Source organism: Podarcis muralis, chromosome 5 (assembly GCF_964188315.1).
Source record: "Podarcis muralis chromosome 5, rPodMur119.hap1.1, whole genome shotgun sequence".
Classification (NCBI taxonomy): domain Eukaryota; kingdom Metazoa; phylum Chordata; class Lepidosauria; order Squamata; family Lacertidae; genus Podarcis; species Podarcis muralis.
In genome coordinates this window covers 86952043-86978051 of record NC_135659.1, presented here as the reverse complement: position 1 = coordinate 86978051, position 26009 = coordinate 86952043, and the positions used below count along the sequence as shown (strand labels likewise).

The 26009-nt window shown below is 46.0% G+C and overlaps 1 protein-coding gene and 1 pseudogene across 2 annotated transcripts in view; one reads left to right on the top strand and one right to left on the bottom strand.

Moving 5' to 3' along the window:
- BMP7 (bone morphogenetic protein 7) overlaps nucleotides 1-11511 on the top strand; it is an 81308-nt gene extending 69797 nt beyond the window's left edge. The window contains exons 4-7 of one of the 2 annotated variants that reach the window (XM_028735270.2): nucleotides 328-540; nucleotides 1462-1538; nucleotides 4261-4371; nucleotides 6816-11511. In XM_028735270.2, coding sequence (XP_028591103.1) covers nucleotides 328-540; nucleotides 1462-1538; nucleotides 4261-4371; nucleotides 6816-6965 — 551 coding nt within the window. In that variant the 3' untranslated portion in view covers nucleotides 6966-11511. The remainder of the gene's footprint in view (nucleotides 1-327; nucleotides 541-1461; nucleotides 1539-4260; nucleotides 4372-6815) is intronic. The other variant, XM_028735275.2, reaches the window with a different exon arrangement.
- An 11680-nt stretch (nucleotides 11512-23191) lies between these two features.
- Nucleotides 23192-23770, bottom strand: LOC114598381 (large ribosomal subunit protein uL6 pseudogene; annotated as a pseudogene).
- Nucleotides 23771-26009: the final 2239 nt, after the last annotated feature.

Genomic DNA, 26009 nt, shown 5'->3' with positions numbered 1-26009 from the left:
GGGGTGGTTATTTGGTGCTGCAGATGCAGCAAAAAGAGTGCAGGGGGCAGCAGTTAGGAGTTACCAGTCTCTGCAGCCACAGCAGGCGCTGGGATTCTCCAGCAACTTGACTTCACCCCTGGAGGCTCACTCCGTTGTCTCTTGAGACAAATGGATGCCGACGACAAGTTTTTAAGTTAGCCTCAGCGTGCGTCTGGAAAGCCATGGGAGTTTAGCTTGTGGGTTTGCAGGTCCAGCTATTTGTCTTCCTGCTCTTCCTGGTGCAAATGGGAAGCAGGTCACACTCCGCTTCAGAGCTAATGGTCTGTCCATCCCCCATCTCCTTAGGGCAAAGCATCAATCCCAAGTTAGCTGGTCTTATTGGAAGACACGGCCCGCAAAACAAGCAGCCCTTCACCGTGGCTTTCTTCAAAGCCACAGAGGTGCATCTCCGCAGTATCCGTTCCGCAGGAGGCAAACAGCGGAACCAGAACCGGTCGAAGACGCCAAAGAACCAAGAAGCCTTTCGGGTGTCAAACCTCGGAGGTATGCCGGCATTAGGTGTGTGCTTTCCATAAAGCTAACCCTGGTGGGGAATGCTGTTTAAAAGCTGGGGCAATTTCTGTTTCAGGGAGTGAATGCTGGGTGGGGCCTTACAGGCCAGCCGTCAGGGTAGAAGATGGGTGGAGCAGGAGTTCCACTGGCTGGGTGGGACCCCACCGATGACACTTCTGGCCATCCACAAGTTTGCCGCATTGTGTGCCGCAGAACCAACAAGCCATAACATAACTGTGGTTCCCAACTCTGAGCCCGGGCACCAAACTATATGGAGAAATAGGCACCGCATCTTGTGTGCGATTTTACAAGCGCCTCCCAGAGAGGAGAAGCCTGACTGAGGCTAAAGTGTGAGTGTGTTTTGCCTTTGCCCAGTTAATGAACAAGTAGCCATAGGCAAAAGCACTTGAATAAATACAAGCTAGGGTTGTGTAAACACAGAAGCATCGCTTACTTTTCTGAGGTTTTGCCCTGGTTTGAGTGAGATGGCAAAGCTGACTTTGCAAATGCATATGTGGATCAGAGGTAACAATAATTTATTACTGGGGGATTCCTTGATTTTTCATGGGGAACAATAGGCTGCTTAAAATGTTGATTAACAAAGTTTTCTATTGTTGAAGCTTATAATACAATAAGTCATCAAGTGGAATGACATTCACCTCTCACAATACTGCCAACAGCTTTTCCTCGCACAGAGTTTGAGGCAGAATTTTGATATGTGCCCCCAACTCAAATTTTGATATGTGCCCACTCAAAAAAAAGTCTGATGTTAAAATGTTCATGTAAGTCACTGGTGAGGGTGACAGAAAGTGCCCTTAACTGGGCTGTGCATTCACTAAAATTGCCGAGTAGTGTGCTGCTGGTCAATCTCAGCTAACATGGTAATTTTTTCCTCTCCTTTTCCTATTCAACACTTTTCAAACTCAGAAAACAGCAGCACTGACCAGAGACAAGCTTGCAAGAAACATGAGCTCTATGTCAGCTTCAGGGATCTTGGCTGGCAGGTAATGTGCTTGGAATCAGAGATTTGTGGTGCATTTTTAGTCCTCTGTTGCTATTGTGCTGGTAATGCAAACCCCATGACCCAGTTTTCCAAGTTCTGACCCTTAGAGAAGAGCAGTGGCTAAGCCCATCCTGGCAGTTGCCGCAAACTTCTAATGTACAGTAATACCTCTGCGATCGTCCGCCTCGTCTAGTGTCCATTCCGGCAAATGTCTGTGGCAAACCCAGAAGTACCGGAATGGGTTACTTCCGGGTTTTTCCGCTCGTGCTTTGCCCTGCGTCCTTTTCGGCTAGTGAGCGGGGCTCCGGAATGGATCCTGGTCGCAAAACAAGGATGTATGTCTGCAAAGTCATAACAATCAGAGGGATGGAGGGGGTGGATATTATTGATTGGTCATCAGTCCTGCAGATTTGCAACTCCTCAGGACCATACTCTCAGCTTAGTTTGTTGAACTCTAATTTGGCTGCCTCCATCTAAAAGTCTGTTGGTTTAATGATGAGCGAATGCCCTCACCAAAATCAGCCACAATTTGATCAGCCCTGCATACTGAATCTTGCAAAATGTGAAGAGGTTGCTTAATGCCAGTGGGGCACATGCCCCTAATGCAGTTGTTTTCCAGTTTCACAAAAGATTACCTGTGTGTTCAGAAGCAGGTTAACAAATTTGTGCTCTTAGTGGCATGCCCTAAACACTCCCCCCCCCCCGCTCCTCTTCAAAGCCATCCCTAAAGACTTCAGGGCATTGCTAGTGATTTACTGAGAGTGATGGCAGATGTAGCATTGAAACAGCAGTCACCAGAAGCCTGCCAGAGAGCCCAAAAGCCAAGTCTGCCTCCCCTATTGGCCATCAGCAATGGGTATTCACTAATCCTAAAGATGGAAGCTCCACCTAGTTATTGGCTCCAACAACCATTGGCAGAACCATCCTTCCAGAATGTGGCCATTTGGTTCCTTCACCAAGTAGCTGGAACTTGATTCCCTTGCACCACCAAAAATGCCAAGCTGCAAAGCAAGAGATACAGTGAAAAATGGTTCTTGATAAGCTGGAGGGCCACATTTCCTCCTGGGCAACCTTCCTAGGGCTGCTCACATGCCAGGGCCAGGGCCAGATGCAGAAAGTGTAAAATCCATGTAAATTTTGCCTTTGTACAGTAGGGTAGCTTTTGCACCCTCCTCTCTGTCTTCCATCCAGACAGGCCAGAACCATTATCAGGATATAAGGAGACATTCCAGCAAGGCAAAAACCAGCCAGGCATTAAGATGTGAAGCAGGGCCAAATGAGGGGTGTGGCCTGGGACAAGGGTATGGTGCGAGGGGAACTCCCAAGGGTCAGATGCAAAGGCTTATAGGGCTGTATTTGACCTCTAGATCTGAGGCTCCGCACCCCTGATGTGCAGCAGAATAGTCACAAAATCCTTCAATAGCTGCACTTGCATGTAGCAGTCAGCCAGACTTTCTTATAGGGAATTGTAGTAAAGTACAAGCTGCTTGTTGGCGCATGATACCCAGTTCCTCTTGCTCTGCTTCTCCCCTGCTGTGAGCGGAATCAAGAAGACTTGATTTTGTGTTTCGTCCAAATCAAGGATTGTGTTTTCCTGCTCACTAACAAGACACAATCATCCTGTCGACCACAAACCATGGGTTTAGATTGTTGGTTGTTATGGCTTGTTAGGGAGCAACAAACCATGCAGCCTGGTTCAGATGTAACACAAAGCTGAGGCTTCCTGGTTTGTTGATCATCCCACTCATGCCAAGGGAGGAGCCATCAGGCAGGATGCATTGCTCTTTCTTGATAAACCATGGCTAGCACACTGCTTGTTCCTGATAAATCATGATTAACCAGAAAGTATGGCTTATCATAAGAGGGACGCGGGTGGCGCTGTGGGTAAAAGCCTCAGCGCCTAGGGCTTGCCGATTGAAAGGTCGAATCCCTGCGGCGGGGTGCGCTCCCGTTGCTCGGTCCCAGCGCCTGCCAACCTAGCAGTTCGAAAGCACCCCCAGGTGCAAGTAGATAAATAGGGACCGCTTACTGGCGGGAAGGTAAACGGCGTTTTCGTGTGCTGCGCTAGCTCGCCAGATGCAGCTTTGTCACGCTGGCCACGTGACCCGGAAGTGTCTTCGGACAGCACTGGCCCCCGGCCTCTTAAGTGAGATGGGCGCACAACCCCAGAGTCTGTCAAGACTGGCCCGTACGGGCAGGGGTGCCTTTACCTTTACCTTTATGGCTTATCATAGGGTGGCACTGTGGGTTAAACCACAGAGCCTAGGACTTGCCAATCAGAAGGTCGGTGGTTCGAATCCCCGTGACGGGGTGAGCTCCCGTTGCTCGGTCCCTGCTCCTGCCAACCTAGCAGTTCGAAAGCACATCAAAGTGCAAGTAGATAAATAGGTACCGCTCTGGCGTTTCTGTGTGCTGCTCTGGTTTGCCAGAAGCGGCTTAGTCATGCTGGCCACATGACCCAGAAGCTGTATGCCGGCTCCCTGGGCCAATAAAGCGAGATGAGCACCGCAACCCCAGAGTCGGTCACGACTGGACCTAATGGTCAGGGGTTCCTTTACCCTTTACCTTTTATGGCTTATCATTATGTGCAAATGCCTCCATGGTGTAGCCAGAGGCCGGGATGGATCAGCTGAAGCCAGTGCTGTGAACATCTACACTTGAGCAAATGTCAAACGTAATGAGGAGTGTTTTACTAAATCTTCTCTTTCTCTGATGTAACCCAGGACTGGATCATTGCTCCAGAAGGTTATGCTGCGTATTATTGCGAGGGAGAGTGTGCCTTTCCATTGAACTCTTACATGAATGCAACAAACCATGCTATTGTACAAACACTGGTAAGCTCATCCTAATGCCCTTTTCGAACAGCTTGACTTAATCCGATCAATGTCTTTCTTTCTTTCTTTCTTTCTTTCTTTCTTTCTTTCTTTCTTTCTTTCTTTCTTTCTATCACGCGAGGTGTTAGTCATTGTGGATTTTAACAAGGTGAAATAACCTCTAGATATTATGCAGGGTATTCTTTGCACCCGTTTTGAGATTTGCTCAGGTAGGGGCACTTTGAGAAAAACCTGAAATGGGGAGAAGAAGGTGGTGCAAATAACTTTGTGCTGTTTTGAGAATGGGTGGGGAGTGGGCTTACAAAGGCAGAAGGAGGGCTTCACCTCACCGCACTTTCCTTTCCTTGTTCAAACATTTAACTTTCGCGGCAGCTGCAGCAGCAGAGAGTGTTCACATTGCGGCTGCCTTCCTTCTCCTGGGCAAGGGCCAATAACTGTCAGGAGATAGAGCTTCATGTAGAAGGCAGGGTGTTGCTGTTACTCCTGCAGGGTTACAGATTGGGCAGAGCCTCAAGGAGTGTGCTGGGCTCCTTGATGTTGCAAGTGGAGAAGCCTGGACTGGCCATTCTCAGTGGTGGTACTTCATCACACCTCTTGGGCTTGCCGATCAGAAAGTCAGCGGATCGAATCCCCACAATGGAGTGAGCTCCCGTTGCTCTGTCCCGGCTCATGCCAACCTAGCAGTTCAAAAGCATGCCAAAAAGTAGATAAATAGGTTCCGCTGCGGCGGGAAGGTAAATGGTGTTTCCGTGCGCTCTGGCTTCCATCACGATGTTCTGTTGCACCAGAAGTGGTTTCGTCATGCTGGCCACATGACCAGGAAAGATGTCTGTGGACAAATGCTGGCTCCCTCGGTCTGAAAAGCCAGATGAGTGCTGCACCCTTTAGTCAACTCTGACAGGATTTAACCATCCAGGGATCCTTTAACTTTGTCTTTACCTTTTACTCAGCAAGTGGCTGAGGCCATTTTCAGTGGATTGCACCCATTGTGCACCCATTACACAAAAAGAATTAGTAGTAGCAGGTGCCCAAACTAGGTTTATTAGCTTTCAGAGGATATGAATTACTTAAAAGCCTCTATAAAAATCAGCCAGAGAGAACATAATAGTATTTGTGTGTGTGTAATCTCATTAAAAGATTAATCATATAAAGCGGTCACATAGAAGAAATAGCTTATTAAAATAACTATTAAAATAAATAGTTGTTTCTCATGGACACACAGACATATATTTAACTCCACCCAAGTTTCACTTTCCTTTCCCCCCGTGAATAAGTTGTTTGTTCGTTTGCTTGTTTTAATAAGAGCTCTCCAACACCATGTTCTGATTGTGAGAAAAGGCAAAAAGAATTCCGTAATCCCAGTGGAAGAATGCAGTGCATATCTGAACTGCAAAGCCGTACCTATAACTGTTGAAAACCTCAAGCTCAAAATGCAGTTGCATCCTTCAAATTAAAGGTAAAGGTAAAGGTACCCCTGCCCGTACGGGCCAGTCTTGACAGACTCTAGGGTTGTGCGCCCATCTCACTCAAGAGGCCGGGGGCCAGCGCTGTCCGCAGACACTTCCGGGTCACGTGGCCAGCGTGACAAAGCTGCATCTGGCGAGCCAGCGCAGCACACGGAAACGCCGTTTACCTTCCCGCTGGTAAGCGGTACCTATTTATCTACTTGCACCCAGGGGTGCTTTCGAACTGCTAGGTTGGCAGGCGCTGGGACCGAGCAACGGGAGTGCACCCCGCCGCGGGGATTCGAACCGCCGACCTTTCGATCGGCAAGTCCTAGGCACTGAGGCTTTTACCCACAGCGCCACCCACGTCCCTATATGCAAAATCCTTCAAATTGCATGCATGTAATTGCAAAATGCATGAGGACTTTTTGCATATTTGCAAGGACCACATCTACCTCTCTGCTGAGCCTTTTCTGCCCGTGCTTTGATCTTCTTGCAGTAGATCTTCTTGCAGAGGAAGAAACTATAATTGCATGCTTTGCACAACATCAAAGGACATTTTCCCTCTCAGCTGCTCCTCACTGGTGTTCAGGAGGGAAACCTCATGCAAAATTCAAATATCTTGTTAGGTGATGATACTGTGTCTCTCACTTGAAACTTGAATGGGAACGGCTGTGGTGCAGACTTTTTCTGTCTTTCTCCTTGTTGAAAGATATGAAAATGGAAGAAAATGGTAGTGATGCTGTTTGTTACAACAGGAATGGGAAGCAGATATTGTTGGACTGCATTCCCCACCTTGACCATTGGCCTTGTTGCATTAAAGTTCGACAATATCTGGTGATCTACATCTTCCCCATCTCTGCGTTAAAACACCCAGGTTCTCAAGTTTGGGTCAATAGGAAAGATTTGTGTTAACACCTATCAAAACATTTTGTGATGGTGGCCGTAGAAGAGAAGATGTGACTACCTTGATGTCTTGCAACCTTTTTGTCCCGACAGGTACACTTTATAAACCCAGATACAGTACCGAAGCCTTGCTGTGCCCCAACGCAGCTCAACGCCATCTCCGTCCTCTATTTTGACGACAGCTCCAACGTCATTCTGAAGAAATACCGGAACATGGTGGTACGAGCCTGTGGCTGCCATTGAACATTCAAATCGGGAAAGCCGCTTGCAGAATGTGCAGGTTGTGTGTGCCGTTGTCTTATAACATGTGTCGTTAGAAAGAAAAGAAACCCTTCTTTGAAAACATGCCGCAGTTCTTAGGAACACCGTTTCTGAAGTGGCCAAAGAAAAGAAACGCAGACACAAGCGGCACCTTGAACAATTTTGGCTTCCAAATAAGCATCATTCTGCAAACTGATGCACAAGGAAAACAAGGACTGAGGATCGGTTTTGTAAACAGGTCCGTACTTCCGTAAGGCAAGCAAAACCTGTCCAAAAGTGCTTTGTCAAGGGGGAAATGAACCTTTTTAACAACTAAAAGCCATCTGTAGTGGGAAACATGCTTGTGTGTGTGATTGCGTGTCTGTTGTGTCGGGGAGGGGTTTGTAAAAGTTACTTTTAGAGGAATGAATTGTTTGAACTGAAATGAGTGAATTAAGCTGCCTGAATGAAGCAGTGATTCTGTTAAAAATTACTGTGGATGTGTAAATCCTGACTTTTTGTTTTCATGGATGTTTCTATCTTCCCATAACATTTTACATGTTTGGCACATTTCACCACCAAAGTGGTACTGCAATTCTTGGAAAGCAGATCTCGATTGTTGGTGTGTGTGTGTGTGTGTGTGAGAGAGAGAGAGAGAGAGAGCACACGATTGAGAGATTTACAGCTGTGCATCATGTTCCCCAATCAAAAGCACAACCAGCAATAGAAATCTAGAATAGTTGTGGCTTATTTGTACATCATGTTCCCATCCTAACACACCGACAGCCATATAAACTGCACACGTATCTGATTCACTGTCATGTATCTCCAGTACAGTTGACTTAATTGTGTGACACCTTGCACAATTAAGCCACTACAGAACTCCTATTTTTATATTTTAAAAATTTGCTGTAAACCAACAATAAAATTTGCAAAACTGGTTCCTTTTCATAACATTTAGCCACAACAACAAATGAGCAGTTTTTACTCTAGGAACAGAAAATCATTGTCATTCTCCGCATCCTTAAACTTTCTTTCATTTGATTTACTTCCAACTCCATAGGCGATAGGAATACTTAGGCCTCCAAAACAGTGGACCTCTTTTGGTGTCTGGAAGGGATGTGCTTGTCACAAGGATTTTATTTTCCTGAGCAGCATCCTCTCTCAGATTCTAATATTCTGTAGTGCTGGTTTTAATCCTTCCCCAAATCTGGCATGGCAGGAGGGTACTATAGCATGTATCCAGCAGCATTCCACGGAAAAATATTATTGATAAATTTTTAATATTTCTTGTAAACCGCTTGGAGGTTTTATTACCATCCAGTGGCATATGAATTGTGTTAAATGAATAAATAAACACTGGGCAGAGTTCTGTATCTTACCGATGTGGATGAGGAAATGGACAGGATCCTTATCAAATTGGGAAGGTCTGCAACACTGTAAAGGACAGGTCATACATTCAGAAGTATGACTTGGGGGACAGAATTAAATTCAGAAGAACCCATTTGCTGAGAAACTGGATAGGCGTCAGGGATTTTTAGAAAGATTTAGGAACTACAGTTGATGACCAACTTGTACACAAATCAACAGTATGATGTTAAGACAATTATCATTTTAGGTTGCACCGACAGATAGAACTGTTCCAAAACTTGAGGTGTTTTTTTGCTCCTGAGCTTAAGATGTCTGTATCTGAAGCACTGTGTTTCATTATTTGTACTACTTTCAAAAAGAGGTTTGGGACTCTGGAAAAGTTTTGAGGGGAAAGATACCAAGATTAGTAAATAGGAAGGAAGACTAAAGGAAGCAGGCCTCTGAACACTGGGAAGGGATAACTTAACTTGCAGGATTATTTTCCGCAAGATGAAGATGGCTTTTCAAAAAGCATTTGGAGCACAGAGGATAGCTCTATCAAGGACTATTAAGTGCTACAGCTAAATCCCAATTTTCCATACATACACATACAAAGTCCCTTCTAAAAATATAATGAATGAACACAGAGATCTTAGGAACAAATCAGACTGGTTAATTTTGTGGGGAGCAGGTGGGATTTGTGCATCTTGGTTGGCCAAAAGCCTGTTTTGCTGGCGAAGTCATGCTTGGAAATTTGTGGGACTGAACAAAGTGTCCACAGCAAATTTTGTCAGTTGCTGGTGGGACCTCAAGGTGTTACCAAGTCTCCCCAAAACCCCACATTATCAAAGATGTGACTGAATACCTTTTATACTAATTGGGCATGGAGTTTTATTATCCTGCATAGCTTATTGTGCCTTACGATGCTAAATCCTTTTAGAATGTAGACTAAATTATGCAGAACAAAAGAAGTTTTACAGTTCATAGATAAAACCCCCGTTTTGCCCACCGAATGTTTTGGACCATGATTCTTATTAGCCTCCATCATGTTGGATGGGCTAATAGGAGTCATCGTCCAAAATATCTGGAGGGCACCAAGTTGGGGGGGAAGACTGGCCTGAGACAAGGGTGCTAACCTTCAACCCTAGGCCTAAGAACACAGTGACTTGCCCAATAAATAGCCAGAGGGATTCATGTCCAAGCCAGGATCTGAACTGTGCTCTTCCAGACCACGGTATTTGCTGCCAGAAGTAGCAAGAACGGCTTCTCTAAAAAGTTCCTTACATCCACCAGTCGCAGCCTCAAAATTCAGACATGATTTGGTGCAAGAAATATCAGGCATCATAAATAACCAGCAGTCCTCTGTCTCATTGTACATTTCAACGAGGCCTTGGTGGGAAAAGGGAGGGGGGAGAAAATGACTTTTAAACACCCAAAAGTGCAGCATTCATGTGAGAGAACGACTGAGAAGGTTTGAGATCCACAGCACATCTGTTGTTGTCATTCAGCGCGTGGGGTTTTGCAAACCTCCAATGAGGGGAGAAGGGTCCTGCTATCACAGTGGGGTTCGTGCTGCGATGAGGCAGCCTTTTTCTTATGGCTGCCCCAGCAAGCTGGCAAATTTGGGGCCTGGGTGAAAGGCCGCATGTTCTCCAGACAGAGCCTACTACTTGGGCTAGCAACAGGCGCTTTCTGGCAGCGTCTGAAACCTCAGCTTGTCCCTGGGCTCGCTGGTGCTGATGTTGGTCAGGACCTCCTCTGAGAGAGGACACTTCCTCGTCCTCCTTCACAGAGTCAGAGGAAAGGTATCATACTTGTTGCTGGAGCGCAGCCACAGGAGGAAGAGTAGGAATTGACATATCTGCTTGCCTACCTACTTCTCCCTCTGGCACCATGGGGGTGGGGGGTTGGTCTCTGTGGGGAGGAGTGGACCCCAGATAGGGTGCATGTATTGCATGAGGGGCGCCCACCCACACCCAGAAACCCTTTAAATGATCATACCATCATATGCAGTGGTTATACAATCACCTCGGCATGTCTTTACCTTCACCTTCTGATCAGGAATTTCAGTTCACATTCCCCCAAAAAATATTTTCAAAAACCAAATTTCTTTATTAAGAAAATGCCTATGGGGTTCTTCGACTCCCAAGGCTGCCATTATTAAAAATGCAATTACAAGTTAAACAAGGAGGATTTGGTATTCCAAATCCAGAACTATATTCCCCAAGCGATAAATTTTCCAAATTAGGCAATCCTGGAATATACATATATAGCTCCTTTATCTTGATGGACAGCATTGGGATCAAAGTATATTAAAACTTTTTCTCGCCCTGTTTTATCTCTGATCAGAAGGTACATAATCAGATACTGGTGTAGAACCACATAAAATTGGTCTGGGCCAACAAATATTTCACCCAAGGCCCTGCAGCGATGTCTGGCTTACCTGTTTGTTGTGGACCATCAGGGGCCTCCGCAAGACCTGGAACTGTTCCTGCCTTGTTATCTTCTCCCCCACTTAGCTTTGCAACAGTCCCTGCCCAGGCAGCCCATGCCAGAGAAGCCAGGATGGGGAAGTGCCTAGACCTCTGGTGCGTTATTATAGAAAAGTTCAGCCACCTAATTATCTACTTCTAGGGGTTTGATAAGCCTTGTTCAGGGAACTCAGATGCTTCTTTTAAGGCTAACGATACATAAGAAACACCTTCTGAGTGTGTACGCGTATATTATATGGGTGAGCTCCAGTGCCTTGTTGCCCTGTTGATTGCTGTTCTATAGGTGGCATAAACCGTTTCACTGTATACCCTCCAGTCTCTTCTTTTTAAGATATGTTTTATGGGGATATTGTTTTTTCTGGGGTAATAAATGGCAGGCTTTCTGCCCATCTCTGTGTAAACTCCGCATTGTTTGTACATGTTTGTGTAAATAGTTTTCACGAAAGCAAGAGCAAAAATTATTTATTTCAGCTTCTGGATTTTTCTCTCCCCTCCAATCACGTTCAGGAAAAATATATATATCTTCATCTCTCCTTTGAGCACATTTTGTTTCCTTATTTAAAGATATTTATTAACAACTGTTGGCGCAAAAAGAAAACTATACATTTTGGGTCCTTCCCCCCCCCCTTAGAGCAGTTGTTTTTAGAAGGTTGTTTGTACAATTTAATCAAATAAATCATTGCTGTTTTACATGTTTTAAAGAAGAATGCCTAGTGTTGTGTGTTGATGTGATCATTTCTCTTTTTTCCTCTGCTCTCCGCCCTACCTGTGGTTGCACCCCAGACCTGTGCACTATTATTCAGAACTTGAGTAAAGTACCACTAAGGTAGACTCAGGATTTCATCTGTGTACTTATAGTCCATCTTGCGCACATGAAGATGAGTGACAAGATCTATCCTTTCGAGAGATAGGCAATTGATTTAACGTGTCTGCCATGGTAATTTTGTTGGCCGTGTTAGCAGTGCAGAAATGATGAACTTAAAAATATGTCAAGGCATCCTTGCTAATACTGCTAGAAGTAAGCCTTTATTTATTCAGGCTTGCCAACCCATGGTCTCCGCTTACTGTCCCTGGTTACACACCATAAGAATCCTGGGAACTGTAGTTTTTTAATGGGTGCTGGGAATTCTAGCTATGTGAAGGCTGAACTGCAGTACCCAGGATTCTGTGTGTGTGTGTGTGTGGGGGGAATCATGTGCTTTAAAGTTCCCCAAACTCCATCACTATGAGCCTCCACTGCCTCCACTTCACTCTAGTTGCTGGGCATGTCAATCGTCAACTCGAAATATAACACAGTGGTACCTAGCGGACGCGGGTGGCGCTGTGGGTTAAACCACAGAGCCTAGGACTTGCCGATCAGAAGGTCGGCGGTTCGAATCCCCTTGACAGGGTGAGCTCCCATTGCTCAGTCTCTGCTCCTGCCAACCTAGCAGTTCGAAAGCACGTCAAAGTGCAAGTAGATAAATAGGTACCGCTCCAGTGGGAAGGTAAATGGCGCTTCCGTGCGCTGCTCTGGTTCGCCAGAAGTGGCTTAGTCATGCTGGCCACATGACCTGGAAGCTGTACGCCGGCTCCCTCAGCCAACGGAGCGAGATGAGCACCGCAACCCCAGAGTCGGTCATGACTGGACCTAATGGTCAGGGGTCCCTTTACCTTTTTATCCTATGCAGTTACATTCCTTCTTTCCCCCTTAGTCACAAGGCCTGTCAGTCTACTAGATCTCAAGATCACCTAATCATGGGGAACTCGATCACTGCCTGCCCCCCTTGCTTTGATTCATTCCCACCTCCTATTTCCTTGTATTCCTAACTGCTTAGATTATGTGCCATGGTTACTTGTCAACAGTCACAGCAACCACATAGCTCTTAATGCAGAAATGTGGGGGTGGGGTGGGGGGTAAGAGCCCCAAGGAAAAAACGTAAATCCATTGCTGGCAGCCTTGCAAAGATGCCCAGTTGATTCTAGCACAGCTGTCGGCAGCTGTTTCAAAGAATTAGGAGGTAAATTAATTCTGTTTACTGCTGACATAGTTGAGAGATTTAGTCATTCCAGTAAAATTGCAGAGGCACAAGAAAGGCAGGGGGAGAGAAATGCTACGGAAACATCAGCCAAGAAGTTGAATCTCTCTCCTTTCCCCCACTGCCCAATTTAAGTGGCTATATTTCCAAAGATGCTGCCAGCATTAAGATTCTCTCCTGATGCCTTGACACCACTTCATGGAGAGTATGTTCTTCCTCCTGAGGCAACATATAGAGTAGTGGTTAGAGTGTCAGGCCAGGTACTGAGAAACCAGGGTTCAAAACCTCCTGCAGTCATAAGCCTCACTTTGGACCAGTAACCACCTCTTAGCCTAACCTACCTTACAGGGGTGTGGGGAGGACAAAATGAGAACCATGTGGTGCCGCAATAAAACTGCTAGCACATTTGCAAAGCTAAGCAGGGTCTAGTCTGGTTTCAAATTGGATGGGAGACTGTGTTGAGATCCCTGCATTGCAGGGGGTTGAACTAGATCTACTATTCTATGATTCTACATGCACCACCCTGAGATCCTTGGAGGAAGGGTGGGATAGAAACGGAACAATAAGTAAAAATAAATAAATAGGCTTGTGCCCAATGTAGTGCTAGTCTCGGTGCAAGGATTTTTGCTTGCACAATGGGACTCCTCACTGTGTACCCTCTAAATCTGCTTTGGGGGTTCCTCCAACCCTCTGGAGCAGATCTGGGAAGAGCAGGGAGGAGGAGAGGAAGCAAAGGCTGTTGTGCAAGTGGAACTTCTTGCACTGATGATACGGTTATGCAGCACTATGTTAGCTACAAGCCATAAAGTTCGAAAACACTTGTTTGCAGCAGAAATATTCACTAGGGACATGCTCTCTGTATGTTCCCCTAATTGTTAAACAAATGTTTGCCCGTTATTCCAGAACCTGAACTGGAACCTTGCAGAGAACATACTGAGGTACCCCACAAACTCCAAAAAGGTACATTTCCTTCTGTTTCCAATATCCAGGATGTGAGTGCCGTTTCTTCTGTAGCGAAAGCAGCACTGCACCCCCTCCCCCTCAAGAGACAATATACCAGCAGACTCAGGGGAACCGCAAGGTTCTCTCTTATCTCTTTCACACACGTGCACTCACATATAATATGTGACATCCAAAAGGAATGGAAACCCTCAAAACAGTCCAGTGAAATCTGAACGCATTGAGTGGTCATAGAGCTCTGGCTGAGTGATGAAGGGGAGGGAATGGAGAATTGATTGAGCTGAGGAGCCATGGAAAAGAGTGACTGGGGTCCTGAACAGCAGCACTTCACACTGCAACACTTTGTTGCAGATCCTGCTTGTGTCTCCAATGCTGTGGTCTCAACAGGGATCATATTATGCTCCTGTGCTACTGCACATTTCAGATGATCAGGTGGGAGAAAGACAGTCGCCTTTGGTGACTTTTCTTGAAGCTCCTTACCATCTTATTTCTCAGTCTCTTTCAGCATTCATGCTGCCAGGGTGGTTGGAATTAGAGGCTGAGACAGCTCTGTGTGTTAAAATATGGGACTCCCCCAAATGCGTGGATTCAATTTTGAGAAGAAAGCGATTGGATAACTTAAGTGGTGATGAACCTTCATAATCGTGCTAAACATTTACTTCTCTCCCCAAGCACTTTTGCACAGCAGAGGTCACTTTGGGGATAGAATAGGTGCACAAGAGAGGAAGAAATTCAACAGGTGCAGTTTCACCCACCAAAGATAGGGAAAGCTGCTCCTATTGAACTTCTACCTGCCATAAAGATCTCACAGACAAGGAGTCCTGTTAAGGGGGAGTAATTGGATGAGCGATGAAGCGTGAGCAAAGTATTTGAAAGGAGCCCAGCCAGGGTAGGGAGCAAATGTATTCTCAGCCCAGTGCTGACGGGGAAGGGGTATTTTGGTCAGATTTCTTTACTGCAACATCCTTAACCCAGCCGTTAATGTATCTGGCTCTGATATGAACTTTGGCCCGGCTAATGGAGGGAAACTATTCAAAGTTGGTGGATTTATCCCTATGCAATGTGCTACTGATGTGTCAAGTTCCTTGGATGACTTCACATAAACTATGTGAAAGTGGAAAGATGCCGAGTCTGGAATGAGTTACAAAGGGTCAAAGTTCAGCTATGTTGTCTCCCAGTTCTCTTGCAAGCGAAACCACTTTCCCCCGCCGCTATTTGGGAATCTTATTTAACTGTTACCCCTAATCCTAAACACATTCGCTGGGGTTGGGGGTGGGGGGCAGGTTCCATGGCTGTCAATGGCGTGTGCTTGTTCCAAGTAAATAATAAATGCATTCATTGGAGGGGGAATTAAATTGCTAGTAAATTTATTGCAATTATGTTAAGGCAGCTCCAGTTATTAGATGTGTGCAGTATCAACACCAACAATAAAACCAGTACAACACACACACACAGCTTAACAGAAATTTTTTATATGAGTGGCTGACACTGTAGTTCATTTCTCCTTTCTCTGAAGTTGCCCCACCGACTTGAACTACATTGCTCCAGAGAAAGTTGTGTGGGTTTTTTCCATTTATATATTATGTTTCTATCTCACATTCCCTCAAGGTGTTGCACCTGGACCTCCTCCCCCTCCCCATTTCATCCTCACAACATCCTTGTGAGGCAGGTTAGGTTGAGAGATGCTGACTGGCCCAAGGTATTTTTTAATAAACAAATAACACCTATTCCCCACACTCCTGAAAGATTTGGGACTCATATTTATATGAGTCACTTTCCCCCACCCCTCCCGGTTAGTTTTTGCAGAGTAAGTTTTTCATGACAAAGAAAAGTGAAGGCAAAATGTAACATTGCAGATGACAGAATGTTCCAGGTTCCCCCCTCCTTTCTTTGGTTAACCCATCCATTATTTTGGTTTCACATTACTACTGAGAAGTCGGCTGTAACAAGGGCAAGGTAAAAACAAGCACGTACCATAGGCAGAATGTGCAACGATAAATACTGTTAAGGGCATCTGGGTTTAAGAAGCTGTAGTTAACTTTCTGTCAGCGCTGCCATTGGAAACTCTTATTTTCTGAGATTTATATCTTTATTTTGGGAAGGGAGCGGAGAAGAGGGTGGTGGAAGAGAGATTGGATTCCCTTGGACCTCAACGCATGAGTTTTAGCTATCAAGCGTTTATTTTTGTAGTTTGTGCTGCATGCTGGGCGGGATGGATTCAATTTGTCTGTTATGAATTTCAGTGGATCATGTAACTGTAGCACTGTTTACCTCCATTTTTTATTTTTATTTTAAGAATGATTATTGACATATTTTGTGCTTAGCAGGAAACCAAGGTCCCCTGCAGACAATGGTTCTTGTTCAGAGCTCTACAACTGTAGGGCAACAGAGGCATTTTTCTTTTCTTCTTTAAAAGGCTCACAAATACAAGCCAAGGGTAGGCATACGGTGGCAGCCATCTTGTCCTGCACATCTTGGACTCGGCCAAGGGTTGCCTCAAACCAATAGCATGAATCCAAACAGCAGGAATTAAAGAATGAGCATCCCTGGCCAAGAAGTCACAAAATAACAGAATGTGTTAGAGGCAGCACTGCCAAGAATCTGAAGAACACTCCAGAAATATGGTTAGGGAAGACGTGGATAGTGTCAGAGCTGAAGGCTTGAGGAAGCAGGTGTTGGTTCTTGAGGGAGCCATGAGGGCTAGCCCAAATGGATCTGCTTCCTGGGGTAGAACAACAAATGGTGCCCACCGCTCCCTCACACAGGCTGCATACACACTCCTATTCATCCTGCACCCAGTATACTCCCACCACTGGTTTGCAATGTGGTGTGCCCTGAACATTTGCTCTTGGTAGTCCCACCTGCCTCAGAAGTTCAGGGGGTCATGACCCAGGAGAGGCCATTCACTGTGGCAACTTCAAAGTTGCGGAACACCCTCACCTCGGAAGTGTGTCTGGCTTTTTTGCTATACCAGAGCCAGGGCTTTTTTGGCTGTGGCTCCGATCTGGTGGAATGCTCTGTCACAAGAGACTAGGGCCCTGTGGGACTTGACATCTTTCCGCAGGGCCTGCAAGACAGAGCTGTTCCACCAGGCCTTTGGCCAGGGCACAGCCTGACTCCCTCCTTTGGCAATCCTCACAGAACTCTAGCCCAATAAAAAGGTAAAGGTAAAGGTACCCCTGCCCGTACGGGCCAGTCTTGACAGACTCTAGGGTTGTGTGCTCATCTCACTCTAGAGGCCGGGAGCTGGCGCCGTCCGCAGACACTTCCGGGTCACATGGCCAGTGTGACATCGCTGCTCTGGCGAGCCTGCACCAGCGCAGCACACGGAACGCCGTTTACCTCCCTGCTATAAAGCGGTACCTATTTATCTACTTGCACTTTTAAGGGTGCTTTCGAACTGCTAGGTGGGCAGGAGCTGGGACCGAAAGACGGGAGCTCACCCCGCCGCAGGGATTCGAACCGCCGACCATACGATCGGCAAGTCCTAGGCACTGTGGTTTTACCCACAGCGCCACCCGCGTCCCACCTAGCCCAATGGTTGCCATTAAATTGATTGGAATTAATTTTATAATGAAATGATTTTAGAATGTTTTATCATTTTACTGTTGTTAGCTGCTCTGAGCCCGGCTTCGGCTGAGGAGGGCGGGATATAAATAAATTTTATTATTATTATTATTATTATTATTATTATTATTATTATTATTATTACTGCTTTTGGCGAATGCCGAAAAATCATTTATTCAGCGTCTTCAGGAAAGTGAGGGGCAGATGGGACTTGTCAACCTGGGAAGGTAGCCCATCTAGGAGAAGGAAAACTCTGATCACAAACTTCTGCTGCCTTGTGGGCAGTGCTGTTTTTCTAGAAAAAGAGGTGCTGGAACTCACCATGAACTCCTCCCTTGTTCTCTTATAATGGCAATGGTGCCTGTCTGAGAGGTGCTGGAACTGCTTTCCGGAGAGTTCCGGCTGAAAAAAAGCCCTGCTTGTGGGACACATTTGGGAGAGGAAAAGGATAATGAGTAAACCCTACACAAATTTGGATTGGAGTCCCTAAGTCCTTGTACATCTCCTTCTGTAGTCAAGCTGGTGCCAAATGTATTGCTCTGCTTTCCTTTGGACTACATCAGTGAGGCTGAGAGGGGTCTTGTTGTCTGGGTAGCCCAGGATTCACTGCCCAGACTTGCATCCCGGAGACGTCACTTCAGTGCTGCTAACTCAGCAAAAACAATGCAATTTGACTTCATCCCTGAAGGTGCACTCCATTGTCTCTTGAGTGCGCCAACAACCACATTTGTTACCCCTGACATTGACTCATCGGAAGAAATAACATGGAAGATGACAGAGAATTTGTGCATGAACCCAGCTTTTATGGTGCGTTTCCAAATTAAAGTCAACTTCCAATCATAGTCTGTTCATATCAACTTATTCATTGCTTTGGTACATCTTCTCCCACCACAATTAAATAAATAATAATCCACCATTTCGGACACTGCGGCAACCCTGAAGCACTGGTGTGGTTATAATATGTCATGCTGTTTTCTGAAAATGTAGTGGTTTGACCACTTAGCCAAAAAGTTGGAAAATGAAACCTTCAGCTTTCTTTAGGGGGCGGGAAACCCACTAAACCACCAAGAGTAGCCTCTTGGGAAGCTAGGAGTCAGAGTGAATGGAGTCTGCCAAAATGTATGGAATTTCCTGTTAACACCACTAGACCACAAATTCAAAGCATGTCAAATTTAGCTGGGGACTGTAACACATGGAGTTACAACTTTCAAAGGTAGATGTGCAAAAGCATGGAACTACACATAAATGCAATTATGACTCAAAGCACAGGTTGGATGAAAATCTGAAGGAACATGGATACAAGTGCTGGTTAGGAAACTTCAAGCCCTACCAACTTTCTAGGAAAACACATTTGTGTACTCACACATATGTATCTTCCAATTTTGTAAAGAAAAAGGGACAGAAACATGTCTCATCTTATTACATGTTTACACAGAACATTTCTAACACGAAACTTCGGAAAAGAGGAGATAAGTTGAATGTTCAGATGAGGGGATTTGGAACAGTAGACTATGCCACTTGAGAATGAAGATTTGGTGAGCAATTATTTGGATCTTTCAGTGACCACATTCATACTCTGCCTTGAATCTGGTTCTTTGTGATCCACTACAACACACTGGCTTGTGGAAGGTTCCACCAAGTTAGACTCCCTACCTGTGGGAAGCTAATGTGTCATGGAGAAGGTCTGTCACCTTGGATGAAGCTCCACATCTTTCCAGTGACTCATGCTCTTGACAAATGTCCTCCTGCCCTCTCAATCACAATTTCTGGGAAGCAGGAGAAATTGTATTGAACCTAGTGGCGAAGCTGTGAGGGGAAAACATAATGGTAAAGGCTTTAGCAAATTATGGCTGTAGTCCTATAGCCAGCTAGCTGGCCTCTAATGGACTGTAGAATCTTGTAGAAGTCTTATTTCACTGGTGAAGATGAGCTCCTTTAGCCAGTTCCCAGGGGTCTTCCTAATCCAAGACAAGATCTGGAATGGATGAACATCTGGCATCTGAGGTTGTCCTAGCCAGGCTTAACAAAACTGTAGGGAGGAATTCAAAGCTTAGTACTTAAGCAGATCACTCCATCAGTGCAGATGTTTCTCCTGGCCTGGTAGAACCATCTCTTCTTTCCGCCTGCTGCATGCTGTTCTGGGAGTTCTCCTGACCCCCCTCTGTGCCAATTTGAGGGTAAGCATGGGGGAGGGGGGAGGAAAGACCCATTGTGCTCAAAGTCCTTGCACAGGCTTCCATTAGCAGGACTTGTTAGTTGACTCCATCCAGACCATGGTCTACAGACCTTAGTGATCTGCAAGCTTCATTCAGATGGTCCATGCCATGTTTGTAAAAATAAAAATAAAATCATATAACGTCTAACACAGCACATTGTAATTGCTACAGCTGTCAGACAAAATCATTAAATGGTCTGCCAAGACCCTCCGCAATATTTAAGTGTTTGTGTGAAGACTGAGAACCACTGTTCTAGGCAACGAGTTAGTCTCTTGTAATGGATCTACCATAAACACTGTGATGGAATCAGCAAACAATTTTTTAAATAATATTTTTTATTAAAGATTCTCTTTGTTTACAAAAGTACGTGCATTGTCTCTTTTCTCAGGTTGTAAAGTCTTTTCCATATATCAGTTACATCTGATGTGAGACATTAGTGTTGTATACAGAATAAGGTTGGGGGAGAAGAAAAAAGGGGGGAGGGAGGGAAGTGGTAGACGTTGGAGAGGCGATACCTCCACAGGCACATACCTCCACATGTGGTTGGAATGCTCCAAAATCCAACCCTTCTGGACAGCAGTCCTACAAGAGATATGCAAAATAATTAAACCGGTATTAGAACTCACCCCAGAACTGGCCCTATTGAACATTTTCCAAGATCATAATGCCCACTCGCCTTATAAAGAGCTTATAACCCACCTACTCTCAGCAGCCAGAAGCTGCTGTCAGGAGTAAGCATGGACCAATGGTATCAAATAGTATAGGAAACAGCCTTACTAGAAAAGCTAACCAAGAGACTGAAACAGACATGGCGACAAAGAGAAGAGGACACCTTCACCCCAGTATGGCTCCCCTTTATCACATACACAGTCCAACAAGACAACAAGAACCCACTGACAGCATATGAGTCAATATGGCTTACTTGACCCAACAATTCCCCCCCCCCCAAACAAATCTCACTGCAGCCAACTAAACACAACCAACCATGCCCAGAGCCCCACAACCAACCTCCCTCACTACCAAGGAAATATAATAAACAAACAGAAAGAGAACCTACCCAAATGATGCTGACATAAAACCCCCACATACACACTAAGTATAAGAATCTGCAAACCTTTCAACTCTGATCAGATCTCTCCCCTCCTTTCATTTATTTGGAAAGCAATGGTGGGAATTTATTTGGAAAGCCCTGAACTGGACCAGAACCCCAGTGCTGGAGGAAGTGGTTAAATCCATCCATCTGCCATTTTCCTGATCCAAATTGCTCCCTCCTACTGTCGTTTACTCTGTTAAAGCAAACATACTTGTGGCTGCCTTTAAAAGAGATTAAAAGAGTTCAGAGAGCCATTTCCCAATGCCTTGTCTTGTTAGCCTCTGAAATAGCAGGGCTTCTCTCCCGTCCATGAATAAATACCAGGTTACATTCCTGCAATTTCCTCTGAAACTTATCTTTCAATCTTCTTAATCCAGTTACTTGAGCATCTTCATGTTAAAAAGGGGGGGGGGGATGGCATCAGAATATGGTGATGAGAGTGTAATTTCAAGAGCCGCAGAGCTATATATAGGCATTGCTGAACAACCAAATGAACTACTTTACTTCTGTCAACCACAATGCCACTGAGATAGATGGTATGAATTACTGTCATTTCCAAAATTGCTAGCTGCAGAAGAAACATCCAAGACACTCTGTCGTGTGCTCTAGCAGTGGGACTGACAAATGCACTGTAATCATGCAAAAACATTTTAAATGGTGCTGGTAAGGACCAACTCTGGAAATGGAGTGTCAGTCACTGAATCTGGAGACTTACGACACTCTGATATGGTCCAGGGGTTGCATGGGTGGAGACTGAGCCAAAACTGGGCAAGGCTAGAGATGTGGCTCTTAAAGGTAAAGGTAAAGGGATCCCTGACCGTTAGGTCCAGTCGGGGCCCGAGTCTGGGGTTGCGGCGCTCATCCCGCTCTATTGGCCGAGGGAGCTGGCGTACAGCTTCCAGGTCATGTGGCCAGCATGACTAAGCCGCTTCTGGCGAACCAGAGCAGCGTACGGAAACGCCGTTTACCTTCCCACCGGAGCGGTACCTATTTATCTACTTGCACTTTGACATGCTTTCGAACTGCTAGGTTGGCAGGAGCAGGGACTGAGCAACGGGAGCTCACGCCGTTGCGGGGATTCGATCGGCAAGTACTAGGCTCTGTGGTTTAACCCACAGCGCCACCCGCGTCCCTTATGTGGCTCTTACCTTTGTACAATAGGATACATTGTTGTATCCTAATGTGGGTACATTGTAATGTGGTTACATGTGGATACATTGTTGTATCCTAATGTTGTATCCTAATGTGGCTCTTACCTTTGTACAATAGGCTACATTGTTGGCATCCATCTGCCTCGGGAGACAATGGAGGAGTGCACCTTTGGGGCTGAAGTCACACTGCTGGGGAGTTACAGCGCCTGCTGTGGCTGTAGAAAACATTATGGGAGAGACATGTTTTGCTGCAGCTGGGGCAGATGAAGGCCCAGTCCGGTTGTGTTGCTGCAGATGCACCATGATATTTCTTTGCTCTGGTCACTGCTGTGGATGCACAACCTGACTGTCTCCAGGCACTGTGGTTGCCTGCAAAGGATTCTCATACAGCAGCGTTGATATTCATGTCTCATTTGCAGACATCTTTGTAGCACAGAGTTGGTCTGCCAATGGGCCTGGTGCCTGAAGCCAGCTCCCCGTGGAGCATGTCTTTGGGGATCCTGCCATCTTTCCTTCTGTGGACATGACCAAGCCAGAGAAGACGTTGCTGAGACAGGAATGTGCACATGCTGGGAATGTGGAGAGCACGTCTCTGCCCTGCCATGTGATGTCCAAAATCTTCCTGGTGCAGCACATGCGGGAGGCATTGAGGCAGGTGTAAGTTGCCCATGACTCACTTCCATAAAGCAGTGTGCTCGACATGCAAGCCTGGTAGACCTTCATGGTTTACATTACCATATTTCAAGGACACATTCCAATCTCACAAAAAAAAACAACACTTGGAGAAGGCGCAGAGGACAGCGCATGAGGACAGCCTTGGGAGAAGCCCTGTTGTGTTCTGAGCTGATGCCAGAACCCACAGGGAAAATGGCAAGACTCCTGGACCATGGACTCCTGGACAGGTGAGCCTCTTGCTCCAACAAAGATTGGTACCAGACTGAGGCCTTTATGCCTCTGTCTCCAGACTACCTCCTCCAGGCACCACCTGACTGAGAAAGTTTCAGACCCTTAAAGGGGCAGCTCTCTGGCCTTAATGCTCTCCTCTGGCTAGGGAGACCTGAGTTCACACCCCTGATCTGCTGAGTTGTGTAGTTGCAAACCTGTGCACGGCTACCTGGGAGTAAGCTCCACTAAAGTTAGTGGAGTAACTTCTGATTGTTGTTAAACACATCCAAGCTTTTCAAAAGGTCTCCTGTCAGCTGAAAAGCAGCCCTTAGCTATAAATGATTATTATTATTATTGAAATATATTGCTTTAATTTTTATCCAAACAATGTCAAACTGTTTGGTTCATACAGCCAACTCCTGATGAGAATTGAAGGCTTGCTGCACGCTGTGCTGCTTTGTGCCCAGGTTGTCAATTTAGGATCTATTTAAAGAGTTTTATTCATCTGCCAGTTGTACTGTTCCTTTCTCAGAGATGTAGATACCATCCAAAAATTTCCTGATATCTTTATTCTTGACTATGGTGGCCTGCTGAATCAAGTCAGCAGAGTTAGATACCAATTCAATGTCATTTCCTTCAAGGATCAGCTCATCCTTCTGGACTTGCGACACTACACAGTTGACCCCTGGCCTCATGCGCACCCGACGGATATACTTCTCCCCAAGAAAGTTATGGATTTCCACAAGTGAGCCATTCTCATGGATAACCACCTTGATGGGGAAGTGAGCGTACACTGACCTCATCTTGTAATGAAAGCCCAATGTGACACCCTTGATCATATTTTGCATGTGACTGCAAATTGTGCGGACTTTTGCCAGCTCCTTTCTGTTACCCCACCATTTGTCAACATGCAGCTTCTTGCGTTTCTTTCCCAAGAGAGAGAGTTCTACACTGATATGATTGAAATCCCTTCGCAGGGGCCCTTGACAATAACTGTCCGTCCCTTCAAACGAACCTCAACTTTTTCTGGGATGTCGACCGTCAGGTTGCTGGGAATGGTCTTCATTTTAAATCTCCCTGTTTGCGGAGAGGAGGAAAGCGCCCTTAGCTATAAATTAGAACAGCAGAGAATCTTGCAAAGAAGTGTTACCACTTAAACTGCTGGCATAAAACCAAAACCCTGTCAAAATACCCAGCCCCTGCTGGCTCATTTCCCCCATTCTCAGACTCTTTCTAGGCTATTCTGTCATAGGCAGTGGTAAAACTCGAAAGCCTTGTTATCACCTTATTCGTTTGGCGGAGCAAGGAGGGCCAATCCATTACCTCGGTGCTCTGGCAAATTACATCGTTACTGCTGCTTTGGAAAGAAGAGTCCTGGTGGTGAATTTCCCTTCTTCTCCCCATTCCTGAGCCACCAAACCTCTGCAGTTGTCTCTCCTCAGTCAGGCTTCCTTCTATCCCTGTCTTTCACCAGTGGTGGTGGACAGAAAACCTCCACAACAACTATGAAGCACAGCTGAGCAGGAGAATGCAAGGCATGCCTCGTTGGCTGAGAGCAGTGCCATCATAACTACCCCCACAAAAAACCCCAACTTTGTTGCTTCTCTCTGTGTCTTTCGGGGTGTGTTTGTTAACAGAGGCATATGTCTCATGCGTCAGAAATGTGCATGGCCAGAGGATAAGTATAAGGCTCTCTCGCCCCTTAATCCAACCCTGCGTTTCTACACTGCTTCGTTTTGTAATGCATTTACAATGCACCCCCTTGCACAATGTTCCAACTAGCGATGGCCTCCGAGCACTGCCTTATCTCTCACAGACATGACATCTGCAGCTGCTGCGGGTTTCTTCCTATGAGATGAAAGGACGAGAGGAAGATTCTTCCAGTAAATTTTATAGTGCCCACAACAGAGAGGTTGGAAGTCACTAGGATTAAAAATAAAATAAAATCAAAAAAATAAAATCACTGCCTCCTGGTGAGTAATGAATAAGGAGAATGCCAACAAAGTAAACACCAAGACAACATCTAAAGACAGGGCAAAAGGAACTGGATTAAAGGATATCTAATGGGTGGAAGGCACAAGAGGGACATAAACAAGCTTCTCCATCCTGTTAAGTGTCGCTTAAGTGCCTTTCCCCCCATATGACCCCCACCTAAACTGTTCAACTCACCGCCTGAGGCCCTTCTTTGCACGCCCCATGCAGCAGAAGTCCAGAGGGTGTCAGAGAAAGAACAGGCCTTGTCGATGGCAGCTCCCTGCCTGTGGAACGTTCTCCTCATGGAAGCTTGCTTGGCCCCAACATTATATTATTTCTCGAAAGGCCTTTTCTAAAAGGCTTCATGTGTTTCCCAAACTTGGGTCTTCAGCTGCTTTTGGACCACAACTACCATCATCCCTAGCTAGCAGGACCAGTGGTCAGGGATGGTGGGAGTTGTAGTCCAATCACAGCTGGAGACCCAAGTTCGGGAAACACTGTTTTAAAGCACAGGAAGCTGCCTTATACTGAAACCGACCTTTAGTCCATTAAGCTCAGTATTGCCTACACTTGAAGGGCAGCAGGTCTCCAGAGTTTCAGACCGAGGACACTGTTTTCCAAGATTTTGTGTGGGAAACTATTAGTATCACTAACCAGGTGAACACCTGGCCTGTTCAGGGTGAACTTAGGGGACCCCCTAGGTCAGTTTTCTTCTCAGCCAGGGTCTCCTTGGATGCACAGCTATGTAACAACTGCACCTTGGGGGGGGGGGCTCTGCTTCAGAAGTCCTGACCTAGGTCATTCTGCCGCAAGTAAGAACCTGTCTTTCTAAGGTCACCCAAGATTCTTTGCTTTTCCCCGTATAAAAATGTCGGCAGAACAGCTGTCCTGGCCATGTTTTATTCATTGTAAACTCTTCCTATTGTGTGTTACGATGGTGGCCTCCGGCAAGGGAGCTTATCTCCCATCTACTTCAGCTCTCAGAAGAGCTGCTCTAGAGAAGTGCTGAGTATCTGCTGAGCTCCCCAGCGCTTTACATTTTCACCGTTTGCCCCTCCTGGCTCCAGATGCAAGCCCAGCTGAGCACGTCAGTTGCCTGCTGAAACACCTACAGATCCCTGGTTTAGCCGGGCGATCACAGCACTCTGGTCCCCCAGAGTGGTCAGATTCACATAACCTCTTTTTCACCATCCCTTCGTCGGCCCTCATTTTGGATGTTAGCAGCAAAGTGTCATCATCCTGTGAGCTGTGTGCCAGGTGGTGCTGCACCCATCCATCACTTCACAGATGGAAATATCATCCCACCTCATGGCAAATGGGTCACCTGTCCGTACTCTCCCC